Raw genomic sequence first — 26,330 nt, forward strand, 5'->3', positions numbered from 1 at the left:
TTTTACATTTTTGCCATACATTTGCTTTGTTATTTTGGTCATTTTTTGAAATTCTAAATTATGGTGTTTTGGGTCGTTTTTGCAGGTTGTAAAGCTATGGTGTGTCTCAGCACGCTATTTTGTGCTGTTTTGAGTTTTTCAGGTATTTTTGTAATATGTAAATGTTTTCCTTTTTTCCCATACTACAGACTAACTGTTTTGGTCATTTTTTCAACATTCTATATCATGGTGTTTTTTTTTTTTGTTGTTTTTTTTTTTTACCATATTTGTACATTTTAACGCCATGGTGTGACATAGCATGTTGAAATAAGGGCCAAAAAAGGCCTATAAGTCATAATATAGCATTTTGAAAAAATGGTCAAGAACCGCATTCTATAGTATGTTGAAAAATCTCAAATTTTGTCTCAAAAATGGCTGAAAAGCAGTCACTATATCTCAGAGAGATGCACCACAGCATAGTATATTGAAAAAGGGCCAAAAAATTGAAAAAAAATGTCACTTCATAGCATGTTGAAAAAATGGCTCTAAACCGCATACTATAAGGCAAAATATCTCAAATTTTGACATGTCCCAAAATTGGATGAAAAGCACTTCTCATAGCTCATAGAGATGCGCCATAGCATAGCATTTTTTTAAAAAAGGGCCAAAAAAGGCCAAAATGTCATAATATAGCATATCGAAAAAATGGTTGAAAACTGTATGCCGAAAAATTTCAAATTTTGACATGTAGAAAAAACACACCTGAAAACACCATATTATAGCTTGTCGAGATACATAACAGTATAGCATGTTCGAAAAAGATGGGCTTTTGGACATTAACAAATGTCATGGTATAGCATGTCAAAACAAAAAGATGCTTCACGTAGAAAAGATCTCTACAGTCAGCGGTTTCACAAGGATCACCCAAGGTTTTTTAGTTATGGCCAAAAAATAAATGTATGACTTCACCTTGACCTTTGACCACCAGATTTTAATCATCTTATCGTTTTGGCGAGATTTTTGACAACATGCTGTAGCAATACGTTTTGGTGAGATTTTGATGACATGCCATAGTATGACATTTTGGCACGATTTTTGAAGACATGCTTTAGTATGATGTATTAGCATGATTTTTGACATCATCATGTAGTATGAAATTTAGGCGACATGTTATCATTATGACATTTTGGTGAGATTTTTTAAGACATTCTATAGTATTACATTTTGGCGAGATTTTTGATGGCATGCTAGAGTCTGATGTTTTGGTGAGATTTTTGACGACATTCTATAGTATTAGATTTTGGCGGGATTTTTGACTACATGCTTTAGTAACACATTTTTGTGCAATTTTTTAAGACATGCTATAGTAAGACGTTTTTGCCAGATGTTAGACAACATGCTATGGTATGACGTTTTGGCGGGATCCTTGACGACATTCAATACTATGACGTTTTGACGAGACTTTTGACGGCATGCTATAGTATTACATTTTGGTGAGATTTTTGATGACATGCTATTGTATGGCATTTCAGCAAGATTTTTGATGTCAAGGTATAGTATGATGTTTTGACGAGATTTTTGACGGCATGGTATAGCATGACGTTTTGGCTAGTTTTTTTACACTCCAGTCAGTGTTATCACTGGTGCAGAGGAATAATAAGTACTTCAAAAAGCGCATCTCTACTATAATCTTAAACTTAACTGTGTTGGTGTACTTTTTGCTGTTGGCTTGAGGTACAAGATACATAAAATGGTTAGATATTACATGGCTCACTAAGTGGATTTATTTTTTCTAGAGGGGTTGCATCTATTGACCATTTTCATTGTTGACTAATTTTTCTGCATTTTTTATTGTGTATAATGTATAATACGCCTATAAGACATCACAAAAAAGGTTAAATTTTCCTAAAGTCCAAGGTGTCTTCCTAAAAGATACAAAAACCCAAAGATATATTAGGTTTATATTACAATTATCTGTTGATCAACTATTTTTTTAAGCTGAGTTATTCTGTATATTACTTTATAATTAAAGTTTTATATGTTCCTAAATAACAGTGAACATGGCATTAAACATTGAATTAAACATGACGTGCAATAATAAGCAATAATGAATATGAGAGGAGTGAAAGTGGAGTACTTTACTGTAAACAAAGACGTCCAAATTATTTCATAGTATCCAGCAAGAACTACTGCTTTTAAACTTAGTTAATTATTGATGTGTTAATAAAGTAAATACCAAGTATACCAATATAGTAATATGCAATCTTACACTTATATGAAGTGGTGATACATAAGAAAATTTCGGGTGATTATGGTAGAAGCATGTTATATATATATATTGGAAAAATACACCAAATTAAAACAGGAAAAAAATATATAATGTATACTGTAATATAGAGAAGTGAATAAAATATATAGTAAATATCAGTATTTCTAGTAACTAATAGCACAAGCAGGAATGTGTGCAACACATGAAGATATAAGGGTGTTATTGTTGTTTTTACTACATTAACTTGCTATTATTTGCTATCGATGAAACTCCAGTCTTGTATTTGGGGTCTATCTAAGACAAGATTTTTTTTTAGCATTGTTCAGTTTTACAGGCTGTGGAAATATCGTCCTTTATGATTTCAAAATGTTTCTTTCCCTCCACATCTCTTATCAATTTAGAATAAATTTAAGGTAAAAAAAAAAAACAAAGTGCAAAAGTATGTTCTGTGTTACACTACATGACCAGAGATGACACTTGATAATTGGCTGGTTATGTTATGTCCACATGATAAAAAGTGGCTTGCTTCATCAGACATGCTGAAGTTGTTTAGGAGGATACTTAAGGATAAGGATACTTACATACTACTTGTATGGCAAAAAAAAGGTGTATTATATAATTCATCTCTGTTAATCTCTTTTCTTGGAGTTCATTAAACTTTATGTCAGCACTAGGTATTGTTTAAACGGCCTGAACGATGTATGCGTCTTTTCACATAGATGTTACAAGGTCACATTAATTGGGATTTAAAAGTATGCACTTACACAGAATTATAAACTATCCGGTAAAAGCTTTGATGTTAAAATATTGAAGGGAAACTGAAAGGGTGCAAAATATTGTTTCTGGAGGGATGGATTGGCCAAGTTTGAAGCTGACGTGAAGACCCACATAATGCAGAGCGGAGTCCATTGTATTATAATTATTATAATATATACTTTAGATAGATATCTATATATAATATAAACAAGGTATTTGATACAAATAGATCTTATATAAAAAAAAAAAAAAAAAAAAAGGTCACATTAGGATGACAGATGACCTCCTTGAGTTCTGTCTCATTCTCTTTTAAGCACTTCTTCTTAACGCCTACTGACAACTTTATAGTTGAAACTTTTTGTGTGAATGCACAAGACATTAAAGAGAAATATCTTAAATGTTTTATATCCAATTGCTTCACGAAAGATGGATACCATAACCATTAAAGACCCACCATCACGATTATTCTACACACCCTTCATCTGTCATGTGACACCTGAAGACGTTCTTAAAAGTATAGTGTAGATATATTGTGTAATACCATAGTTACATCTTAATATATTATCATTCTTATTATGATAATATCATATAGATATTTCATTATTAGTAATATAACTATTAATTTTCAATTTTTGTGTTTTTTGGTTTACATGCTTTGGTGTACCTTCCACAGACTACACCCTACAAGCCTGTGAGATCGACAATAGCTTTGATGAAAATCGTATCATCTCGCAGATAGGGGCTCTTGCCAGCCAGTTTAGCCAGCGGACAGAAAAGCGGGCAGCCACTGGCGATGTTCATCTCGCTGATGGGCCGTTGAAAGGATGTGGAACTCACATCAGGACGGAAAGCGTCGATGATGTGCTCCCTGTTGTTCTGATCCAAAAGCATCAGAGTCACCTGGGGAAAGACAGGGAGCTTGTTTTGAGCTGTTCTTTGCAGCTATGGTGGAATTAAATGAGCGGAAAGATCACACGTTAAGTGTGGATACCTTCTGACTGAATGGCCATTTGAGCAGAGCGTCGCATTTTCCTCTCATGACAACGAAGAACAGCGAAAGATGCGTTCCTCGCCCTGTCCCGTCACCATTCAAATACAGCCTCAGACACATTTTGTAGCCGTACTTGCTGGAGTAAAAGGCTGTGAGGTGGAACAAGAAGAATGCAGAATGTAAAAACGAGCCTGAAACAGTGTCATGTGAGAATGAGAGTGATGCGTCCACTCCCTGAAGGACAACACGGGCGTAGTGAGGTGGAATTTCCCTTGACTACACGCCAACACATCATGCACACCACATGATCTGCGTTCATTCAGCTAAGACATAAGATATGCCACATGTACAAAAGGCCTTTGAAATGCATGAAAGGTGGTGATTATATCTTTCATCTTACCTGGTGAGAACATTGCAGGTGCTCGACCGGCCACAGCATCCTGTCTGCGGCGGGAGAAGTCAGAGATCTTCCACACAAATATTCCATCGTAGGTGCAGAACTGCAGCTCTCGCACCAGCTGCTCAGTTTCAGACAGTTGCAAGTCTCTCATGTTGACTGTCCGCTCTAGCTGACGCACTTTGTTGGAGAGGTTTTCGATTTTTTCTTGGTCTAAACGATGCTGATGCGAGAAAGCTTCCAATGTAACTGAGCTGCGCTCCACCTCTCGGTTCAGGACACATACAATGTTCTCTAAAGCATTCACCTGTCAAAAAACAACAACAAATACATTTAGATCCTATATCAAAACCTAAAAACATTAATGGTAAATAATGAAGAGTATTAAATCCATTAAGACTCACCTTTTTGTCCACGTCCACAGAATGCAAGGAGGCTGCAGCTCCCAAGCCCATAGGAACTCCCTCCTCAGGAGCCCTGTACAGGCCCAGACCTGAGTCCTCCTGCCACTCTCCCTGAGGTACAGCATCAGCACGAGTCCGAGCCATGGACAGCACCATGGGCAGCAGCAGACGCAAGTGCTCCATGGTGCTGCTGTGCTCATGGTCGCTCAGCTTCCCGTTGTCTATCTGTGGAACACAATAGAGCTTGTTAGAAATACCACTGGAATGGACTGAACTGAAAACTGTAGGGGCATAAACTTTCACTACTTTTCAGGGTAGTAAAGCCACATCTACCTTTTTAAATGAGCATTTGTCATTTATTTTATACTGTGAAAAAGACACTTATCCAAGTCTGGCTCCTAATAACATTTCAAACCACTGCAACTCTGAGTATTATTCCATACAATACTGACAGAACCCAATTCTTGATTTTTAATGTAAACACATGAAACACATGCCTTGAAAAATAGCATAGCGTGTATTTACATGGACATGAATACCCGTTTATGATCCTGTTTTTGAAATATTCCATTTATGTGTTTGAGCATATAAACACCGTATTGCATTGATGAGAAACCTGAATATGCTAGCTTCTTCTTCTTCTTCTAATAATAATAATAATAATAATAATGTTTTTTATAAAGCCCCTTAAAAAACAGAGTTTACAAAGTGGTTTGACAAACAAAGCAAAAGCAGTAAAAGTAAGTCCTCTTGAGCACAAGCGAGACATAACTAAGGTAGAAGTTAGGATATAATTTTAAAAAAAGAGGACAAACAATGCAAGATGCAGGATGCAGAGTGACAATATAAAATAATACAAACAAATACACCAAAACTTACAAAATGAAATACAAGATATAAAACCACAAATAAAAGGAAGTAAAATAAATGAAACATGAATAAAATAAGTAAAAATAAACACAAATAAACAAAAGAAAATAAAGAAAATAAAAAAATGACATCACATAAAAGCAAGGCTATAAATTCTCTGTGCTGGTGTAAACACCATATGCCAAATATGATCTTAACTGGGAGGAGCCTCATAAATGGGTTATTGATGTCCATCTTATCCAACTCATAGAGTTTAACAGTTAAAAAGCTATCTAATCTACTCCTTCAGGGCTGTGTGGGTGGGTGTAGTTTCACAGAGTCATGGTAACATCAACAAGCAAACGCCTCAACTGTCATCACATTTGATTCAAATGTTTCTAAATCATCACTGCTGCATAGAACTACATGACACCTCACTGAGCTCTGCACATTTGAAACCAGTATAAACAGCCTAGAGAAAAACTGACATTTCTCATGTGTAATAAAAAGTTCTGTGGAAAATTAAATGTTTACACCACGGTAAATACGATGCCAACACCAGAGGGCATTTAGCTTGGCATAAAGACAGGAGACAGCAAGCTTGGCTCTCTTCAAAAAACAACCTATCAGCACCTCTAAAGCTAACTTGTTATATCATGTTAATTTGTTATGCACAAGTGTAAAAACTAGGATTGCCACCTTGTGGTTGTACACCTCCATGAACATGTGAAGTTGCACTTATTGCTTATGTAGCCATGAACAGTTCCCCTTTGTCATAGCTACATAACAAACCACTGACCTTTGACAAAAAAATTCCAATTAGTTCATTCTTGAGTCATAGTGGACATGAGCCAAACTTGAGGAAATTCCCTCAAGGCGTTTATTAGATGTTGTGTTCGTGAGAATGAGAGGGATGCGAGGTCACAGTGGCCTTCAACACCTAAATATTATCAGTTCATTGCTGAGTCTAAGTGGATGTTAGTGGCAAATCTGAAGAAATTCCCTTAAGGTCAGGACTGTACGTACGGACGGAGGGACAACCTGGGAACATAATGCCTCTGGCCATAGCCGTCCTCAGCATGGAGGCAGACTCAGTCTCAACCGAGGAAAATTATGAACTGGTCTCTTTCTATTTCTCATTTCAAAAAGCAGAAAAATGTTGTAAACTTAAAAATGAACGAGGCTAGCTGTTTTCCCGATTCCTGTCTTTATGCCAAGCTCAGCTTACAGTCATCAGGCTGTAGCTTCATATTTACAGTACAGATAATTATTCTTTTCATTTAACTATTTCCCAGAATGTCCAGATTCCTTTAAAATACCTGTAAAACAAGCCAGCCTCCAACAAAGTATTTGCATTACATAAAACATGACACAATGAAACCATTACATTTGATTAAAATACTGTACCTACCACAGATTTACAGCCCACATCACTGAATGGACAGGCACTCTTTGACTTGGCACATGTTTTGCTGTGGTCACTGAACTGCAGGTCAAGAAAAAAAGAGTGCAACAGTGAATCAACTTGAAACAGAAAAGTGAAAGCAGAGAACAGGATCATGAGTCAAAAAGAAAGTTAGTAGTCATAAAGGGAATTCAAAGGCACCATTGCTCTTAATCTCCATTTCAAAGATAAAGATGTTTGCTTGACCTAGAAATGTTCTTTAAACTGAACTACTCAGTGAATATTGTATGCACGAAATTCTGGGCCTGTGCATAAGCAGTCTCTGTGGGCCCCCACCCTTCCTCTCTTGATCCTTGTCTCTCTGACGCCATTTGAATAGTTGTTTTACAAAATCAGCTTGCTTTCTTTATCTTTTCTTTCTTTTCTCTTATGGAACCTCAAGTTCACTTTATCTGGGAAAGACTTGTATGTTGGTGCTCTGGCAACATAAGCATTTGCTCACTCTGCTTTGCATTTGGTACAGGGGCGGACTGAACCATTTTGTGCCTTGTGAGCGGGGCCTCAGGGAAAGTCCAGTCTTTCAACTGATTTATTCTGCCAATTTCAATTAAGTTATGGCACTAACTACTTAGAGAAAAACTGCAAATAAAACTTTTCATTCAAGGGTTTTGGAAAGCCCCCCTCCCACTACGGCCCTGGCTAACCAGTGTCACTTTCCCCAACACGATGACGCCCCTGCCTAGTTGCAGTACAAAGAAGCTACATGAAAGTTGTTTTATAGGTTTTTCAAAGACTATAACACCTAAGAGCCCGGTGAGTAATTAAAAAACATTATGGAAAGTTGAAGGTAGTTATTTGTGGAGCAGCTCAAACCTTTTCTCTTGGTATCTTCTTCTTGCCACAGTCCTTGCATTGTAATGGAAACTTCAGACAGATTTCATCATGCGCCTAAAAACACACCAAACAGGAGCATGAGTTATTATTATGTGTCCATTCACACACAAAAAACCAGCCACTAGATGATCTCTGACTCTTACCTTGATGTCTTTAAAGTTGAAGGTCATTTTGCAGTATTTACAGTTGAGCGTTCTTGCTTCACATTCTCTCTCATTGTGTCTGTCCTTCTCCGTACGAAGGATTGACATTTGGCAGGCCTCACACTGCATCCGTTCAAATTCACAGCGACCTTCATGCTGAGCCTAAAGATGGAGGACACGTTATTATTATTTATTTTATTTTTTTTTTACTCCAAGGGATCATACAGACGGGCGAGACACATTTAAGGACTTTCAGGTATGTTTTTCAAGCACTTATTTCTTGATATTTTTTTTTTCACAACCATCTGTTGCAAGAAAATTGTGCAAATTTGCAAATAAAGCAGGCATGCAACCAGGGCTTAAAATCAGCTTATTAATAAAAAAAAATGCTGCTTATTTCCTCCGAAAGTCGGGTGAAACATCCTGGTGGCCTCTTTTTAGTGGTGTTTACCAACCGATTGGTGCTTATATGGCATGAGTTTAAAACATTTATCTAATACATCTTCGGAAATATTTTAAAATTCTGTTCTTTACTTAATTATATTCTATTAAGGACCAAGTTAAAAAATGTCTGATTTTTATAAGGTATTTTAGGACTTAAATTTCTGAATGTCGAATTCAGGTACTTCAAGCCCTTCAAGCACCTTATGGGAACCCTGTGCAGCCTGCATGTGTCTGGTTTTCATTGTTGTTTTTTAAAAAAAAGACAGACAGTTGTGCTTTATGGCTTAATGGTGTTTCAACATCCTTGCGTGCATTCCATTTACAAAGTGGATGATTAAAGATGTCATAAAAGCATCTGGTTATTTCTCAGTTATATATTAAGACACACCTTCATCAGTCATGTCAATCATCTGCACAAATACAACTGCCAGACACACCTGTAAAGCATGTACTGACGGTTGAAATGTGGAAAAACAAAACACTATTTATCTGACTCATCTCCATTGCAGAAAGCAGGTGAAGGGTAACAACAGTGCACTGAATTAAACATGAAAGTGATATTAGGTAATTATAATTATGCAGTTATTCTGAGACACAATTAGGAGAAATATTCCAAGACGTCCACTTTAATTATTTGTATTATGTGTTTGTTAAAACATAATATACAGAGGTGAGATTTAAAAAGAGCTTTTTCAAACATCTGACCTTAAAAGTAAAAACAAAACAGAATGCCCCAAAAATAAGAAGTACAAAAAAACAGAAGAGAAATAAAGAAGTGGAGGTGAAATAACAAACTGCTTTAAAAAAGAGGGTTTTGTATTGAAATGCTTAATAATCGAATACACTATATTTTTAAAAAATGCCGGGAAGCAAACAGGGCGGAGCTCGCTAGGAGGTGGAGATTGTCCACAAGGAAGTTAATCTCTTTCATAATGACTACAAACAGCACGCTGGAGCCACAACCCCAGGTAGGCTAGCCAGTTTTTCGTTTTGAATGCTCAATCTTTTAAACATGCCGCACAAGAAAATCTCGAACCGAATAACCAAATATGAATCACCTTTAATCGTTCTCCAGTCACATCCCTGTCCTCACTGTGCCACTGACACATTAGTTTTGTCTATTTTTCCAGTTAGTTTTGGGTGTGTACGGCTAGCTAAGGATTGCGGATCTTTCCACACAACCGTGACTAACACAGCAGCCCACAGATGCTCACACAAACACGAGTGTTATCACACGGCATATACTTATTTCTGTAACCCTCTAACTGATGCAAACTTTGACCGCATGGCCGTTGAAAGCAAACACGTGTCTCTTTATAGCATCAGCGAGCTCACAAGTCAGAACCACATCTGCAAAAATGCAAAAGTAATCTCCAGCATCAGCTTAGTGTTCTAATTTAAATTATTTCCTCCTATCACAACATTTCCTCATCTAGATTGAGCTACACTGAAATCCACAAACTGACAGAAAGCACACAGCCTTTCCACAGTATTGTCAGCAGGGAGCCAACTCTTTACTAAAGAAAAAACTCAACCCACACAGAGATATTTACAGTAGAAACAAAACCAGCAGACACAAACAGAAACACAGACAGCTTTTATGATCCTAACGGGGATTTTCTGTCATTATACAAATCGCACTCTGCGTAAAGGATGTGTCTGAAACTGTTTTATATCTTAACAGTAAGTGTAAAATTAACTAGTTCCCTTGAGAACTGGTGCAGTCTTAATCTAGTTTCATTATACTGTAATAGTTAGTTTAACCCTTTCTCTGCAGTTTGAGCTGAATGGCCTTTTATACCCTGGTACTTTCCCCACTGAGCCGTTGTTATCTGAGCGGGTAACATGGGGACTTTCCAGCATGTCAAGTTTCACTTCCTGTTTCTCTGCTTCTCTGCTTTCTACAACCACATGTTTCAGCCATAATGTGAGCTGAGGGCTGCAGGGGTAAAAAAAAAAACAAAAAACAGAAAACCTGACAGCGACGTGGGAATGCAGCATTTGGTGAGGAAACTGTGGGTGATGTTAGTTTAGAGATGCACAGAAAATACTGACAGCACCGGTTTGGTTAGAGTAAACTGACACTTGTACACTGTTAACAGGCAGACAGGAACAACACTAAGCACAACCACAGCGACATAAAAAAGCTGATATTTATACCTCACCTCATATTCTTTTATTGAGCCTGTCCAATTACAGCCTTGGTTTAGACACCTGGCAGGAAGACTTGCTATTTCTCTACCGGCTGCATTGTCCGGAAATGCCTGGGGGGCAAACAAAGAACAACATGAAGTCTACTCACAAAGCCATGAATCATAATAGCAGACAGACATAAAAGGTTGCAGTGTTTGAGGTTGTGGTGAAGGAAAATCCCATCGGTTTCCTCTGAATCAGTGTGGGAGTGAGGGGGCTAAACTAATTACAAGGAAGACACCTCATAAAGTAAAAATGTTGACTGACAAATTTACATACTTCTCAACTTACCTCATTGCTATTTAGAATGGAAATGGGTTCCTCATATATCTCCTCTTGGCGGCAGGCTTCACAAGGCTTTGGCCCAGAACTGGCAAACAAAACAGGTTTGTGACTTTATAGTTAAAAAAACCCAGCAGGTTGGCGCCAGCAGTCAGCAAAAACTTCCTGCTGATTCATTCATAGGTCAACTGCTTACCAGTATGGACAACAGCTCAATTAGATGAATCATTGATAGAAAGTACAACAGCAATGACTGAAGCTTTTAAGCAAGCGTATAAGATTGCTGCAATTAACAACCTTTGATAAGGTGCAGGAAATTTATGAGAAAGAATGTATCAGCTTTAGCGAGATTGAAGACAAATAAATGAATAACACACACACACAACACAAAGTACATGTGAAATTATCATTATAACACGATGACTTCTCATGTAGAGGCAGCAGTGGCTTTTGAATAGGTCATGTGAAATCACCTCACTTTTCACATGTGGTTTTGTTTAAAGGTTAAAGATAAGCACATGTGAAACAATATTTTACACATAACGAAAGTCACACAACACAGGTATTTGTGGATTTCAAACTATTCACATGGGATTTGGGAAAGTGAAATGCTTTTTGCTGTTGTTTGAATGCTAGAAGATAAGCAAAATGAGACTCCAACACATACATGTTATAAAAGGTTTTGTTTAATATGTGGTTTTATGTAAAGTTGTTAAAATGATTTTAAAGGTCCAGTGTCTAAGATTAGGAGGATATAGTTATTGTTTAATAATGTGAAGATAAGAATCACTGCGTTTTTGGTACCTTCGAATGAGCTGTTTAGGGCCACGTTTAGACGAGAACGGCCCAACTAAAAATGAAAAAGTCTTAACTTTGCGTTGTTCAAAATATCCACATTCATATGGTAACACTGTGAAAACCGTCTTCATGTACACGGAAGCACAAAACAACCGAAAATGCTGTAGTGTGCACACCAGGCCAGTAGTTGGCGGTGTAACTTTGTAATGACACACCATAGAAGAATACCACACACGCGTGGCCGTGACGTCACTGTTCTGACAGTATTTGTCCATTGCCAGTTTACACGGCGGCAGACTAGGTTTTGTTTTCAAAAGATTACACTCTGGAAACCCGTTTCAAATATCGCGTTTTCAGGCTGTCAAACGCTGTTGTCATGAGAACAAAAGGCCAAACCGCAACAAAAATGTAACGTTTCATGCAAGAACTGTTGCGGTGTAATCAGCCCCTAGATACATAGGGAGGGGTCTTTGTCCAGGCAGTCCGCTATGTTGCACCGCTATGTTTCTACAGTAGCCCGGAACTGACAAACCGAACACTGGCTCGAGATAGGGCCAGCCGTGTTTTTCGTGTTGGCCACTGTAGCTAGCAGCTCTGTGAGGAGCGTGAAGCAGCTGTATTCAGTGTTTTTACCGGTGTAAATCACCGGTTCAGTTTGTTATAGAGAGGAAAAGACCTCTGTAGATAATTTAGCTGCCGGTGAATGCCTGGATCTTATGGTAAAAAAAAAAAAAGGGAGCAGACATTAACAGGTGCGAGGCTTGCAGCCTGTCTCTGATGAGCTGAACAGCATCGGAGAAACACTGATTTGTATTGTAAAACTGCTTCATTCAGTGTTTTTACTGGATTAAATCACCGGTTCAGTTTGTTTTGGAGAGGAAGAGACCTCTGCGGATAATGCGGCTCCCGGTAAAAACTTCCTCAACATCTGTATTTTAAGTAATCAGAGAAAAAGTTTGGAAAACAATGATTTGTAATGAGACACTGATGTAGTCAATGTTTAGAACACCATGTCCATTACTTTTGGAGTAGAAACGACCTCTGCGCATAATCTGACTCCCAGTAAAAACCTCCTGAACAATAAACACTAAAGGAATTCCAACCAGGAGAAGCTTCAGCAATCTGCAATTCTCACCACGAGATATAACGAAATCCCCCTAACTCTTACACACTGTTCCTTTGATGTCCTGTACTGTCATCTTTTTTTTTCACAATGCATGAGCCAGTGATAGGAAAAAAGAAGTGGAAAAGAAAACAATGACACCTTTAGAATGAGTCAGCATGGTCAGATCCTTGTGATTCACTGACTTCAATAAAAGAGTCCAGTCATGTGAGGGATGAGTTTGAATAAAGGAATTGATCTTGGGTGCAAAAAAATCCCCAGAGGCGAGCAGAGATAAGACAACACAAGATGTGCTGAAGCATGTCCAGTAAGAGGGTAAGCATTAGAAGGGGTTTGCATTTCACACGGTTGTAGGTGGTCTGAGGACCTCCAGTGTACCTGGTGAGCTGCTTGAAGCAGTGTACACAGAAGCGGTGGCCACACTGAGCCTGGACAGGCTTCCTCAGGACCTGGAGACACTGCTGACATTTGTATTTATTCTCCATGGGCACTGACAGCACACTGAGGGGGATCCCTTGTAAAGAGTTGGGGCAATCCAACGAAATTCGTGCCATCCTTCTCCATCAATCTGGTGCTATATCCTGTGAATGAAAACCACACATAAAAACTGTTAAAGGACAAACAAGACTTGAGTCATGATGTTTCGTTTTCTCTGTCACACCAATAAATACTGACAGGTTACCCTTAATTACTTGTGTTGTAATTGTACAAGTGCTATGTGGGCAGCATCCAAGCCTTTCAACAAATAATTGTACAATGAGTATAAGGCTGATTCATTATTGTGAAACCGTGTTAAGTTTGGCTGCTGCAGCCTGAAAGAACTTTATGAGTTACATTCAAATGATGCAGACGTGTTTTTGCATAAATTCAAAAGATGTAAAAAGTTTGGGCTTACAATGGAACCTGTGTGCAACGAAAATTCATTTAGACATAATGTGAGGAGAACATTTATGTTTTGTTTTAAATTACTGGCCGAATCAACTGTCACCACTGGCTGATCTACCATTAGCATGTCTTTGCTGTGAACCTAATAAAACTGTAAAACCTTAAAAATGCTTTCCTCACCTACTAGGCCAATATGAGATGCATGCAAGAGTCAAGCTTACTTAATGCTTACAGCATTTCATCATTTTCTTTTTTTGTGCGAACTTATGAACAATTCCCAAACAAGTTTAACTATTAACTTTGCGTCGTACGTATGTAGTACGTAGTCCAGGCAAAAAAAAAAAAAAAAAAAAAAATACTCAATACAAATTTATCGAAAAGGATGCAAACTATGACAAATAAGATCACCATGGCCACTATTTGTTACAGTTCAGTCGATGCTCGCCAACACATAAGATTTCAGGTTACAATACCATCATGTTTCAATCTGTGTATTTTTTATGAAGTAATGAAAGATATTTCCTATGTTCCAAACACTGTTGCTTGAGGACAGAGATATCCAGCTTTACATCATGAAAGCTAATTACTACTTACAAGATGGATTTACTTAAAGAGTAACTACCAGGCTACTAATTGGGCTTGTACTGCCATATAGTGATTACTATATGCTCTGCCTACAATATTTGGAATGCAATGCAATGTGCCACGGATCAAAGTTGGTTGTGGTTATAATACTCATAAGAATTTCTTTTGTTTATATGATATCTGAGTTTTACATGGTGCATGATCGTAACTGCAACAATTTAAAGGCTCTGTTTGTCACTTGGGCATTCCTTCTGTTGGTGCCACCTGATGGACATATCAAGACTGGCACTTCTAAAACTGTTGAGGGATTTCCCTCTGATTAAACAATATGCTAGCTTTTGCAACTGGTGAAAATGTCTGATCTGCTTTCTGGTGCAATATAGACCACACCAGTCAGTATGCAATTATGCAAGGTGCAATGCAATGCAATATTGCAATATTCGGACTATCTGTTTCTTGTGAAACATCAAAAGCTATGAACTGTTACTAGGTTTAAAGGGACAGTTCACCGTAAAATTAATAATGCCATTTCAGAAAAACTCAACGGCAATGTCTTTTTTTCAGAAATCAAAACCTGGTTACTCGTGATAATCCACCGTTCTTTCTACTGAACAACACCAGCCAACGGACTCATCTGCTGGCTCACCTTGCACCACTGAGCTAGCCAATAATACAGATCAGCTAAGGAGGAAGCCACTGATTTTTACATTTCGCACTTTAACGAGCAGCCTCTCCTTCATTAGTAGATGCACACTTTCTTCCTTTTTGATTCTGGGAATTGTGAATTGTCCCTTTTAAGCTCGCTTGGTTAATGATGCATTATCAGCCTAAACATGATCTCCTTGTCAACAGCAAAAACAAACCAAAAAAAAAAAGGTGTGACATAGATATAATCTCTCATCTATTTCCTCATCACAAATAATGCTAGTATGTGTTTATCAGATTAAACTAGAAGTATCGCTGTCAGGAAGTGAACCAGAAAGTCTGCAGTGGTGGCAGTAAAATGCAACAGCATAGCCAGACTAAAAAGCCTGTTGTGGTTAATAAAAAAATTACCCCCATGAGCTACTGCATTAAATGCACAATCACAGTTGTAGTAGAACTACTTTTATATGAGAAATCTGCAAACTTTCATGCCTGTACAAGATTTGTCATTGAGAAATCCCTTGTGGGTGAAAATGGAGTAGGGAGTGTTTTTCCCATAAACCAGCAGATGTCATCATATACTGACATATTGCGATACGCCCACAGAAAATACTCCATTGGCAAATATGTACAAAGCTGCTTGTTGACGGTTAAAGTGCCTAACTGGGTTTAGGTTTACACAAAGCTGCAGAAAACTCTATACTATGGGTGTGCACGCAAGTAAAGTATGTCATCATGTAGGTAATGTAAATGTGTCATGAAAATCTGCAAAGAATATAGAGAGGCTGCAGCTTTGCATGCCACGACATATGACATTTGAAATAGTTCTGCTTGACTGTAAAGCTGGTATTTAGATTATCTGGTTTAAACTCTTGACAGTTCAAAAGCCAAATAGCTTTGAGGAGTGTTGTCAACTCATGTTCAAAGAAACACCCATCAATTAAAATGCAGTGCCAATAAAATGCCACTGATGTTAATACAAAAACACAGAACAAGAAGTTCTCAGTGTTTTACAAACATGAGAAAAGGGTAACAAGGCTATCTGTTTACACTAGGGGGTGGTAAATGCCATATTTTCAACCCACATGGTATTGTTTGGTTACAAAAAACACTATTCAATATTTAGACTACACAAGCTGACCAAGGGAGCTTCATGTTTGTGCTTTATGGCTGTGTAAAAAGACAAACTGACAGGGAAGTTATTGTCTTGAGCTGATGTGGCTCTGTCTAAAAACAGCCACGTATACTTAAACAGCCGATGCTGCAAGAGGCTTACTCGTGCTGATGTGGCAAAAAAAAGTTAGGAATCATCTTGGAGTGCTCTGCCCCCGAGGGTCACCAGGTAAAGCTGAGTCATAACTGCAGCAGCCGGGGTTCGAGTCTGACCCAAGGTCCTTTGCTGCCTTTCATCCCACCTCTCTCCCCTGCCTTTCCTGTCTCTCTCTGTCACTATCAATAAAAGCATAAATGCCAAAAAAATGGCATTTCTTCTGGAACAGGAAATCTCTGACTCCTCTTTTTGGTGAACCCTATATTTAATGGATTAAATTTTCAGATGCAGGGAATCTCCTTCAACTTTGGTGTAGGGAAGTGAGATTATAACTGTCTGATGGATCAAATTCTAAATGAAACTAGGCAAATTAAAAGGTTACTATGACCCACAAATTAATTTAAGTTTGAAAGCTGAAACACACTAAAGAGGAACCCATGCCTTACATATCATTCTCATGATGATTAAAATCTCATGATCACAAGACAAATAGCAAGAGCACTGAACTGCTCATCATGAGACTTAAATTTTCCCAAGTGAACATATGACCAGTAATGCACTAGCAGCCTCTAGTAATAATAGTAAATTCAGGTTACAAACAATAGAATCTTTTATGTAACATTCAAACTCCTGGCATGCTCTCCATTTCATTTAATTAACATTAAATTTACATTTTAATTCATGCAAAGATAAGATAATTAGCTTCCACCTTTTCAGATGACATTACAGAGCATTTTAACTGTTTAAAACCTATATTCTGGCAAACTCTTAATTATTACTGCCATTTTGTCATCCCTCCTCACAAGACTAAAAGTCTATGCACTATTTTGTATGAGTTTGTGTGTAAACATTTTAAATTAATACTCTAATTAAACTTCACTCCCATAACATGGAGATGAAAAAGCAGTATTGGTTATCTGACAAATCATTTTGACTTTGTTTGAAATATAGGCTTATATTTTGGAAAACTCTTGACTATTATTTACATTTTATAAGGCTATCCTATCTAAGACAAATGTTGCAGCATTTTGTACATATGTAAACATGTTTTAAACTATATATATATATATATATATATATATATATATATATATATATATATATATATACACTTTATATTCATTTTAAACTTCAGTCCCACCACATGGAGATGAAACAGCAATATTGGTAATCTTACTGGGAATTTTCTAGAATAATTATAACAATCATTCAGTTATTTACTTTGCCCCTATGTTACTTAAGGCGGGAAGTCACAGACTGCACTTCTTAGAAAAAGCCCTAAAATATTAGAAAGCCACAGCAGTTTCCCCTGGTATCGTTTTCTGTACTATAGCTGATACACCACCACATTTGGTGCATGATGACTGTCATTTGTCCCTTATTGCATAATAATGTAGTATAACTGTTTTGTAATTTCACAACTCTCATGTGTTCAAACCTGTCTATGTGGAACAGGAAGGGCACAAACATAAAACAATGAAGTCATAAACATTGCCTTACAGGGAAACATGAACCAAGAGTACAAAAAATCATTCAAGCCCTTGTTTAGTTCATGTATCCACAGTAACCTTGAGAGAGTAGCTATAACAAACACAGTGAAAACAATCATTAAACCACGCAATCTCATGTAGAAACCATATGCATATTATCTGCAATGCACTCCACAGAAACTTAAAAACCACAATGTCAGAAGCAAACATGAAATCAGCCATAAAACATAGAACAAACACTGAACTTTAAACACTATGCTGTGCTAAAAAAGAGGCATAAATGTATCCTTACAGTCAACTAATTTGGAAGTTACAAATGGAAGTTGTGAAAGAAATATCAGAAATAGCTGCATTCTCAATCAAAACAATGCCTTGAAAAGTAAAGTTACGACCAATCTATCCCTTCAGTCTCCACAACCAGAACTTATATAGTCACAACAGCTTCCCTCCTAAAAGCTAGTAGCAGCTGTTTGGAGCCAGAAAACACACTCTGCCCTGTCTGCTTCCTGCGTGCTCGCCCTGTGTTCGCCATGTTTTTGGCCAGGAATTGTTATACAAACCCATCAAGGGTTACTGCACTACATCTGTGAACCTCGCTAATATACTGCACTGCAACTAAACACGAATCTTTACTCACCCAGTCAGAAAAGTCTGCTTTATCATGTCACAAACAATCCAACCCCAGTATTTCAGCAGAGCTACACCCGCCTCAACCCACGTCACGCCACTACTCATATAAAGCTTGAGCCACAAGGGAAATTAGCAGTGGGACATTGTCTCGTGGGTAGTCATGTCGTGACAACAACCATCACCTTAACTTATTTTACTTTTGGCTTACTGACTAAAAACCAGCAATGATGTCGCTCAACACTTAGCATTAACTTAGACTTTACTTATTGGTTTGAGTAAGCTAGCTAACTTACACAACTTTATGCAGCTACAAGCTAAGTTAGACGGTGTCGTACTAACTACGTTTGGCGAATTATCTACTCAGCAAACTGCTGAGCTATTTATGTGACAAGCAGAAACACCAGTTCAGCTAACTAACCTTGTGTCTTGACAGTGTCTCTGAAGACAGGCGGAAAGCGAAACTGTTCGTCCGCTATCGCATGAGAAGGACAGCTCAACCTTTAGCTGTGTTTACAATTTTAACGGTACGTTTACTTTCATTGATAAGGCAGCCGGTGAGGTCGGGGGCACTCTGCCTGTATGCTCTGCGGTGCTTCCGTTGAACTGACCGACCCCGCCCACCTGACAGGGCTGCCCCGGAGAAAAAACCGAGCGAAACTTCAAAGAGGCGCATGCGCATTGGAGTCCACAATGTGGTTGTTTGTAGGTAGATTTTTACAACGGTTCAATCAGCGACAATGCGATTTAATCTCCAAAGGTATGAGTTTCGAAAAAGCGAAATGCTGTCTCTACGTTTTAGATAACAGCTAGATATATTTTAACAGTTTAAGGTAGAAATTAATGAATGTAATAGCCTAGCTGCTAGCATAACGCTACCTTACCAGAGAACGCAGGAGCGGTACACACACTCTTCAGCTGACAGCTATGCTGTGAGTTGGTGATAAATGTCACCAATTATGTTGTCGTGTCTTAATGTTTGGCCACTAAGATACTCTTATCTTTATAGGAGACGTAACAGAAAAAAATATGTCAAATTTTGTTCACAATAAATGGGTAACAGAGCGGATACTTGTATGTAAAGTTAGCCCAGATATCATTGCGACAGTTTTAAATGAAAGAATAGTGATACATCTGTTCTTTACAATGCATTTGTCACATTAAATCATTAAATCGTGAGTTGTTAGGCGAAAATGGCAACAGTTAATAACGCCACTTGAGTAAAATTATTCAGTCATATAACACCATTGTCTGATATGCAACATTATAAAAAAGCTGTTGAGTTGTTGTTGTTACATGAGGGTAATAAAAGAAATATCAAGTGCATGACTAGATTGTCTTGGTCCAGTTGTGATGAAGTTTCTAATGCTGCTACACCTCTTTTCTCAGCGGTGTGTGTCCACCAGCTACACAGTAGTAGGAGTTTGTTTACAGACATCCGCTATGATGGGCTGTATCCTGGACATATCCAAACCACCCCCATCCAGAAAGCCCTGTTGGCTGTTGGGTCAGGAGTGGCTGCACTACAGAATCCCTACAGACATGGTGAGACTTTCTCTGTCATCTCCTGTCTTCTTGTCTTTTTTCCAAAGAAAGAAAATGCCTTTCCAGACGGCATCTGATGCAATTATAACTGCAGCAATCATGCCATGCCCCCACTCCATCCCCACATTTCCTGCATCTCTACTAATCAAGACAATCTTAAAATAGACCATAAAAAGCCTTCCAGAGATGAGTAATGTGCTGCGGTTCAGCCCAGTCATACATGCCCATCTGAAGCCAAATATGGAAAAAGCTCTAAAGATAGTACTGTAGAAGGAAAACTCTAATGTTCCACACTTCAGAAATCCATTAAAAGTTTTGACTCTAGCCCTGCGATAGTCTGGCCACCTGTCCAGGTTGTATCTCGCTTCTCACCCAATAATAGCTGGGATAGGCTCCAGCCCCCCCATGACCCTTGGGAGGACAAGCAGCTACGGACAATTAATTAATTGATTAATTCATCTTTCACTCTTTCATACATTACAGCCCAGTGGAATTTAATCTCAACAAAGTTTTATTATAAAGTTCACTCGCTTGATTGTCCAAGCCTTTTTAGGGGATGAAATGTCCTGATTAAGGCCACAAAATGAGGCTCAGGGCTCTGAGGGGGAAAAAAGTAAGCCTTTGGATAATCAATCAAACAGATCTGAGCTCAATTTAACAAAATTTCTTTACAACTTTTTTAGTCCTGGATATGTTATTCTGTTGGTTTGTTTGATTGGCTGTGGGAATTAATAACTGAGTGGGAGTGGGAGTGACTTATTGTGACCTTGCATCAGTGTCATTCCTGTAATATCTCAAAACACCATGAGTGAATTTCCTCAAATTTGGCAGAAACAACTGATTCGAATTTAGTGGTAAAAGGTCAAGGTCACTGTAACCTCACAATCATATTTTTTTCCATAAGACAAGAATTCATATAGAAGGTCATTTTTTAAACAAAGTCACAGAGTTTGTGTCCTTAATGGCTTCCAGCAAAGTCTGCCCAACAACTTGATCCAGGATGTTAGGAGCACACAACTTTTCCTGATATTGATAAGTGCTTCTCCATGGTAGAAAAGTCGTGCTTCAGCAGAAAGGGCCATGGTCTCGAAAAAAATGGAAACATTTAGCAAAATACAAGTAAAAAGTAGTAAGGATTTGAAGAGCTACAGGCTGCTGCATCGAAGGGCACTGTTAATTATGACAAAAAAAATCACACAAATGTCGAATAAAATACAATTTTGAAGTGATGGCATTTTATATCCAAAAGGTCAACTTCACTGTGAAATTATAATGTTCAGCAAAAGCACTTTTTCTGGCCATTATTTAACATCATGACGCAGGAGCAGAACAGGAGATATTTGGTCAGACACTGAACTGCTGACACTAATCATGGGTATCCACCTTGAAACAGCTGTTTGTATAGATCTTTTGTGCTGCCAAATTAAGGATGTGCATGAAGCATCCATGTTTTAGAATGTGTAGCTTTTTTGTAGCAACATCCATATTTTAAGCATTGTCTACTATCGTGGCTTCATACGAGTGTGGACAGACATGGATGAAAACTGCGGCTTGACTGGTTCACAGAGGCATACAGACGCCAGGTGGTAATTCTAGTTTTCAGTGAAATGATACCAACAGCTACAGTGTGGGGCTGTACCTTAAGTTTCTTTTCTCATGTACTGGCTAAGTGCATTTACTTATTGTCATCCATTTAATCTCTGGAGATTGCTGTTACATGCTTTTAAAATAACTTGGAAACAGAAATGAGAATAGATACAAAGAAAGGCCATATGTCAGTGCAGTTACCCTGAAACCTCAGGGAGGAAGAGGACTTAAACACCTGTCATGTACATTTAGTTTAGAGACTGCAGGTGTCTTTAAAGGGCAACACCTGACTTTAGTCCTCAGTGTCAGTTGATCTCCAAACTTGCTGCAGCTATAGTGCCTTTTCATTTGCCCTATTTCTAGTTAACTTGGGGTTATTCCAGCTCTCAAACTAAGTATTCTCCAAACACAAAACTAGATACTGCGGATGACATCACCAGACATGGCATTTTCCCCAGACATTGTCTCAGGCTTGAAAAATGTTGCTCAAATCCACAGAAGACATTGAACAGCTGTTCCGCAGGCTGACTGGTACTTCTTGTGATGAGTAAACTGATTCTCATCTAAATTTGCTGGGATGCTCCTTAAATACATTTAAGATATACAGTATTATAAGACAATCTGCACATTATAAAACTGTGTATCATCAATGTAACATAGTTGAGAATCTCAAATGTAAGTTATTTTGAGGCAATCAATTTAGCAGCAACAAATCCCAGTATTGTACATTTAACACTGTATCGTTGCCGGACACTCTCCTTACAGACATGGTTGCAGTGCTCGGTGAGACGACGGGACACCTAGCGTTGATAAATCTCAGGGACAGGATGAGAAACGATCCTGAAGGGTACACTATCCTAACGTGAGTCACTATAAGACCATTCAGTTACTGTCTTATTTAGGAACTGTCAAATAAAACGTCTCTGCTGTAAATAAAGTTTGATTTGGGCGTACTCATCATTGACTGGTTATTGCAGAGAAAGGCCCAGGATCCGGCTGACTACACTCGATATGAGCGAGATGGCTTCTCTGCCCGACGGCTCTTTCGGGAGAGAATACCTTCGTTTTCTGGAGGACAATGTGAGTGTCTGCTGACGATAGTTGTTTCATTTTTCACAGCGAGTGACAACAATGATTTCATCGAGATAAACATATTTCCCCAGATTTCCCTCCCTCCTTTAAGTTTCCCTTTCGTCTTCACTCATGCATTGTCTCTCTCGTTCTGTCAGCACGTGACACCTGACTCTAGGGCAGACGTGAAGTTTGTGGACGATGAGGAGCTAGCTTACGTCATGCAGAGATACAGAGAGGTCCATGATTTGCTGCACACTTTACTGGGCATGCCCACCAACATGCTGGGTAAGTCAGGCTTCAAAAACTGAAAGTGGTGCACAGATAATCTATTAGTCATTACATTCACAGACTAAGTCATATATTTTTTTAGTCATTTCAGCTTGATAGCCAAGCACTTCCCTCCCTAAGAGTTATTGTGTGCATGGCAGATAAAACCAGTTGAAAGACACAACTGGAGCCAAATGTTTTACTGCTGACAGAACAATGAAATTCTCCTCAGAATTTATCTGAGGTCTATATGTATACAATTATTCACATGAACTGATACTTTCCTCTATGGTGTTTTATCAAATTTTAGGTTACTAATCCTAAAAAAAATGAAAAAAAAAAAAAAAAAACGCCCTCTAAGGTGCATTTTTTTTCAAAACTCTGGTTACTGTTTATCTGTGTGGACGTGTAAAACAAAGCATTCTGGAAACAATGACACGATCTCTTCAGTGTGTGCATGCGTATTGTTGTTTTGTGTAATCAGCATACATATGGATGGATTACTGAACGGGCCAACCAGGGACAGGCTTAGGGCCCCCCAACCTTCTCCTGCAAAATGTCACTGAAATAATTAGATACCCACCAAGAAGAGACCTCAAAAAGACCTCGAAGAGACACAAAATGCCCTCAAAGAGGCACAAAATCACAAAAAAACAAAACAATTACAAAGAGATGCAAAACAACAACAACACTGACAAAAGAGTAATTTTAAGCCTGCTGTTCTGTAGGACAGGTGGTGGGGCCTTTATGCGTATTTGTGCCTAGGGGCCCATTGTCTAATAATCTGCATGAGCATATGCTAGAAACAACAATGGCAGGCCACCAGTTGGCACTGTTTGGTCTAATGATTACTTTAAACTCAAACTTAGCAGAGAGAGGGACTGTTGTCGATGAGGATTGGAAGGAAAATGTCCAGAGCCTGACTTGTATATTTGAGCAAGCCCCTTCATCCTTAAATTGAACGGCAATCAACAGCGATGAGATCTCCAGCAGGTGTGACAGCAGTCTACCTTTGTGACAAGGTAGACTGCTGAAGACAGATATATAGAGATATTTTGTAAAACGAAGGTTGTGTGGACAGTTTCTTTTTTTATTTTTAAACAAAGGGGAAAAACATCAGTTTTCAAAAATATCTCGTGTTGCGTGTAGATGCCCTCACCATTTCCATGTTTTTATTGCCAGTGGTCTGAATTCACTTCCTGCTTTTCAAACGTCTTTCTTTTAGATTTGAGATGTAAGCTTTTTTTTTTTTGCTGACACCACTTCTTCATGGAGGATAAAAGGGGAAAGTAATGTTAAGCAATAGGGTTATAAAAAAGGTTTTTTAAACCATTGACTTCTTCCTGGTTTATTCTCTTATACAACATAGTTATAAGACAAGACATACCTTACGCAAAGTTAACCTAACAGTTAAGCATATCTCTCCCATTATCATCATTTTGTAGCATATCCAAGACATAAGCATTAGTTGCGTAAAAAGGACTCAAAGGTTTCACTCTGCCTTTTGAGATCAAAAGTTAACTTTTCCATATTATTATAGTTACTCATTTCCCTGAGCTGTTAGCCCACCGGTGACTTCGGGATATTCTTCCATGCTAAGACAGTTGAATGGTATGACTAGGGTGGCTGAATATAACCCCAAAATAAACACGATAGCATCGAGAGGTAGCCTTACATCAAGCATTTTTTTGTATTATGTGTGAGATCTTGCACCCATCTCTTTGCGACGCCATATGCAGAGGAAACATGTTCTTCAGACTGTAAGTGCATATCGGCCAATTGTATTGTAGTTTGTTGCAGATTGCTCATGTGCTTCAGCATTAATCTCTTCTCCTTCCATCTGGAATAATCAGGAAATGTCTTTCTGCTGCTCTCAGGTGAGGTGGCGGTGAAATGGTTTGAAGCCGCTCAGACTGGGCTCCCCATGTGTGCTCTTGGAGCTGTGTTGGGGCCACTTCGGCTGAATGCAAGGTACACTACCAGTTTTTACTAGAGCTTAACATACAGTGCTGTACTGGACTGTCTTTGAGACGATGGTAGTAATCTCGCTCACCTGTTTTTTGCACTCATTAAAAACAACAGAGCTGATTAATCCAATAGTTAATACTGATTAGGCTTTTGTCCAGGTCTGTGTGTGAGTCCCACAGAGGGATAAGAGGAAACAAGTCAAAAACTGTAAATCATTTTTGTGGTTATGATGAACAAATACCTGTAAACTGTCTCTTTACCTGTAAATAGTTAACCCTTCCTTATACAACTTCCTTGTGCTTTTGGGGAACTGGTGTATCGGGAATAAAACAAATAATCCTTTCATTGTTGTGTCATGCTGAACCTTTCCTGTCTTGTATTACCTTCTTACAGCCGTTTACAGTCGCTTTTCACTTCCTTGGGCCCATGGGCTCTGCAGAACGGTCGGCGCGCCCGCTGCGTCCTCAGCGTTTTCTACGAGAGACGATGGGCACAGAGCATCGAAGACCTCCGAGAAGAGCTCAACATAGAGCCGCCTCCTGTCATAGTCAGTGCCACCAACAAGAGGGACACCTGAGAAATACAAAAAAAAAAGATCACTGGACTTTCAGAAGAGCACAAACCCAAAACCCAAAAATGATTGATTACAACTGTTATACTGTAAGGGAGGAAGTTATTAACTACTGAGGAAATGTCACACTTGCCAAACTTTGGTTTGTCAACTTTTACTTAGAATTTTGAGTGACGTAATATCAGAGTTTTTCTGCTCCTTCAGACCAGTTGCTTCCCAGCAAAGGGTCACCAGATCAGTCTGAGGGCTTGTGAGATGTTTGGAGGAAAAAATAAAAAAAGAAGAAACTTAGTTTTGACATTTTCTGGACATTTTTCTAATGTTTTTGTTTATTAAATATTAGATAATTTTATCTCAGTTACAGCGAGCCATAAAAGGTTGGGAACCACTGCTATAGACAACAGGTCAGATTCAACAGGTCTTGTTTAGTCACTGTCTGTTGTTGAGAATGGTACAGAAAATGTGTATTTGTATCAATGAGTGAAATAAATTTTTAAAAAATTATTTCTTTACTTAAATACTGGTATGATGTCATCTGTATTCGGCATTGGAAAGTAATATTAGCATTTGTCCAATATCATCATTTTTCTGCTATATTTGGCCAATTGTTTTTCCAATTTAAAACTGCTGTGAAAATACTGAGTATTAATGACATGCTGCTAACTTACAGTTTCATCAAATACTCAATAAATGATGGCCCTCCTTTTTACAGGAAGTAAAAGTGTGTACACTTGGCAGCTGTGTGAGATACAGTGTCAAAAAAAATACCCATTCATTTTTCTAGTTAAAACCATTTTTTCTGGTGAATACCAAATATATGGTTACTGTAAGGTTATTTTTAAATGTGTGAATTATGTTATTTCCGTAGTTCACAAAAAAAAACTTCTAC

The 26,330-nt window shown here is 38.2% G+C and overlaps 2 protein-coding genes across 4 annotated transcripts; one reads left to right on the forward strand and one right to left on the reverse strand.

Moving 5' to 3' along the window:
• Nucleotides 1-3,265: 3,265 nt before the first annotated feature.
• On the reverse strand, nt 3,266-18,951 carry traf2b (Tnf receptor-associated factor 2b). 2 transcript variants are annotated; one of them, XM_042509571.1, is made up of 11 exons: nt 18,851-18,951; nt 13,306-13,508; nt 11,016-11,094; nt 10,697-10,795; nt 8,088-8,249; nt 7,924-7,998; nt 7,057-7,131; nt 4,797-5,021; nt 4,396-4,699; nt 3,996-4,144; nt 3,266-3,904 (listed from the first exon to the last, which is right to left on the reverse strand). In XM_042509571.1, the coding sequence occupies exons 2-11, from the start codon at nt 13,479-13,481 to the stop codon at nt 3,686-3,688; spliced, it is 1,563 nt and encodes a 520-aa protein (XP_042365505.1). In that variant the 5' UTR covers nt 13,482-13,508; nt 18,851-18,951; the 3' UTR covers nt 3,266-3,685. The 2 variants fall into 2 exon arrangements, with proteins under 2 accessions (XP_042365505.1, XP_042365506.1); XM_042509572.1 differs by lacking the exon at nt 18,851-18,951 and adding an exon at nt 18,440-18,534.
• An 11-nt stretch (nt 18,952-18,962) lies between these two features.
• Nucleotides 18,963-25,959, forward strand: coq4 (coenzyme Q4 homolog (S. cerevisiae)). Of its 2 annotated transcripts, none has more exons than XM_042509575.1 (7): nt 18,963-19,189; nt 19,822-19,974; nt 22,327-22,423; nt 22,539-22,641; nt 22,791-22,920; nt 24,780-24,873; nt 25,264-25,959. In XM_042509575.1, exons 1-7 carry the CDS (start codon nt 19,012-19,014, stop codon nt 25,445-25,447), a joined length of 939 nt encoding a protein of 312 aa, XP_042365509.1. In that variant the 5' UTR covers nt 18,963-19,011; the 3' UTR covers nt 25,448-25,959. The 2 variants fall into 2 exon arrangements, with proteins under 2 accessions (XP_042365509.1, XP_042365508.1); XM_042509574.1 differs by having other exon boundaries at nt 18,966-19,189; nt 19,819-19,974.
• The last annotated feature ends 371 nt before the right edge of the window (nt 25,960-26,330 follow it).

This window comes from Plectropomus leopardus, chromosome 20 (assembly GCF_008729295.1).
Source record: "Plectropomus leopardus isolate mb chromosome 20, YSFRI_Pleo_2.0, whole genome shotgun sequence".
Lineage (NCBI taxonomy): Eukaryota > Metazoa > Chordata > Actinopteri > Perciformes > Serranidae > Plectropomus > Plectropomus leopardus.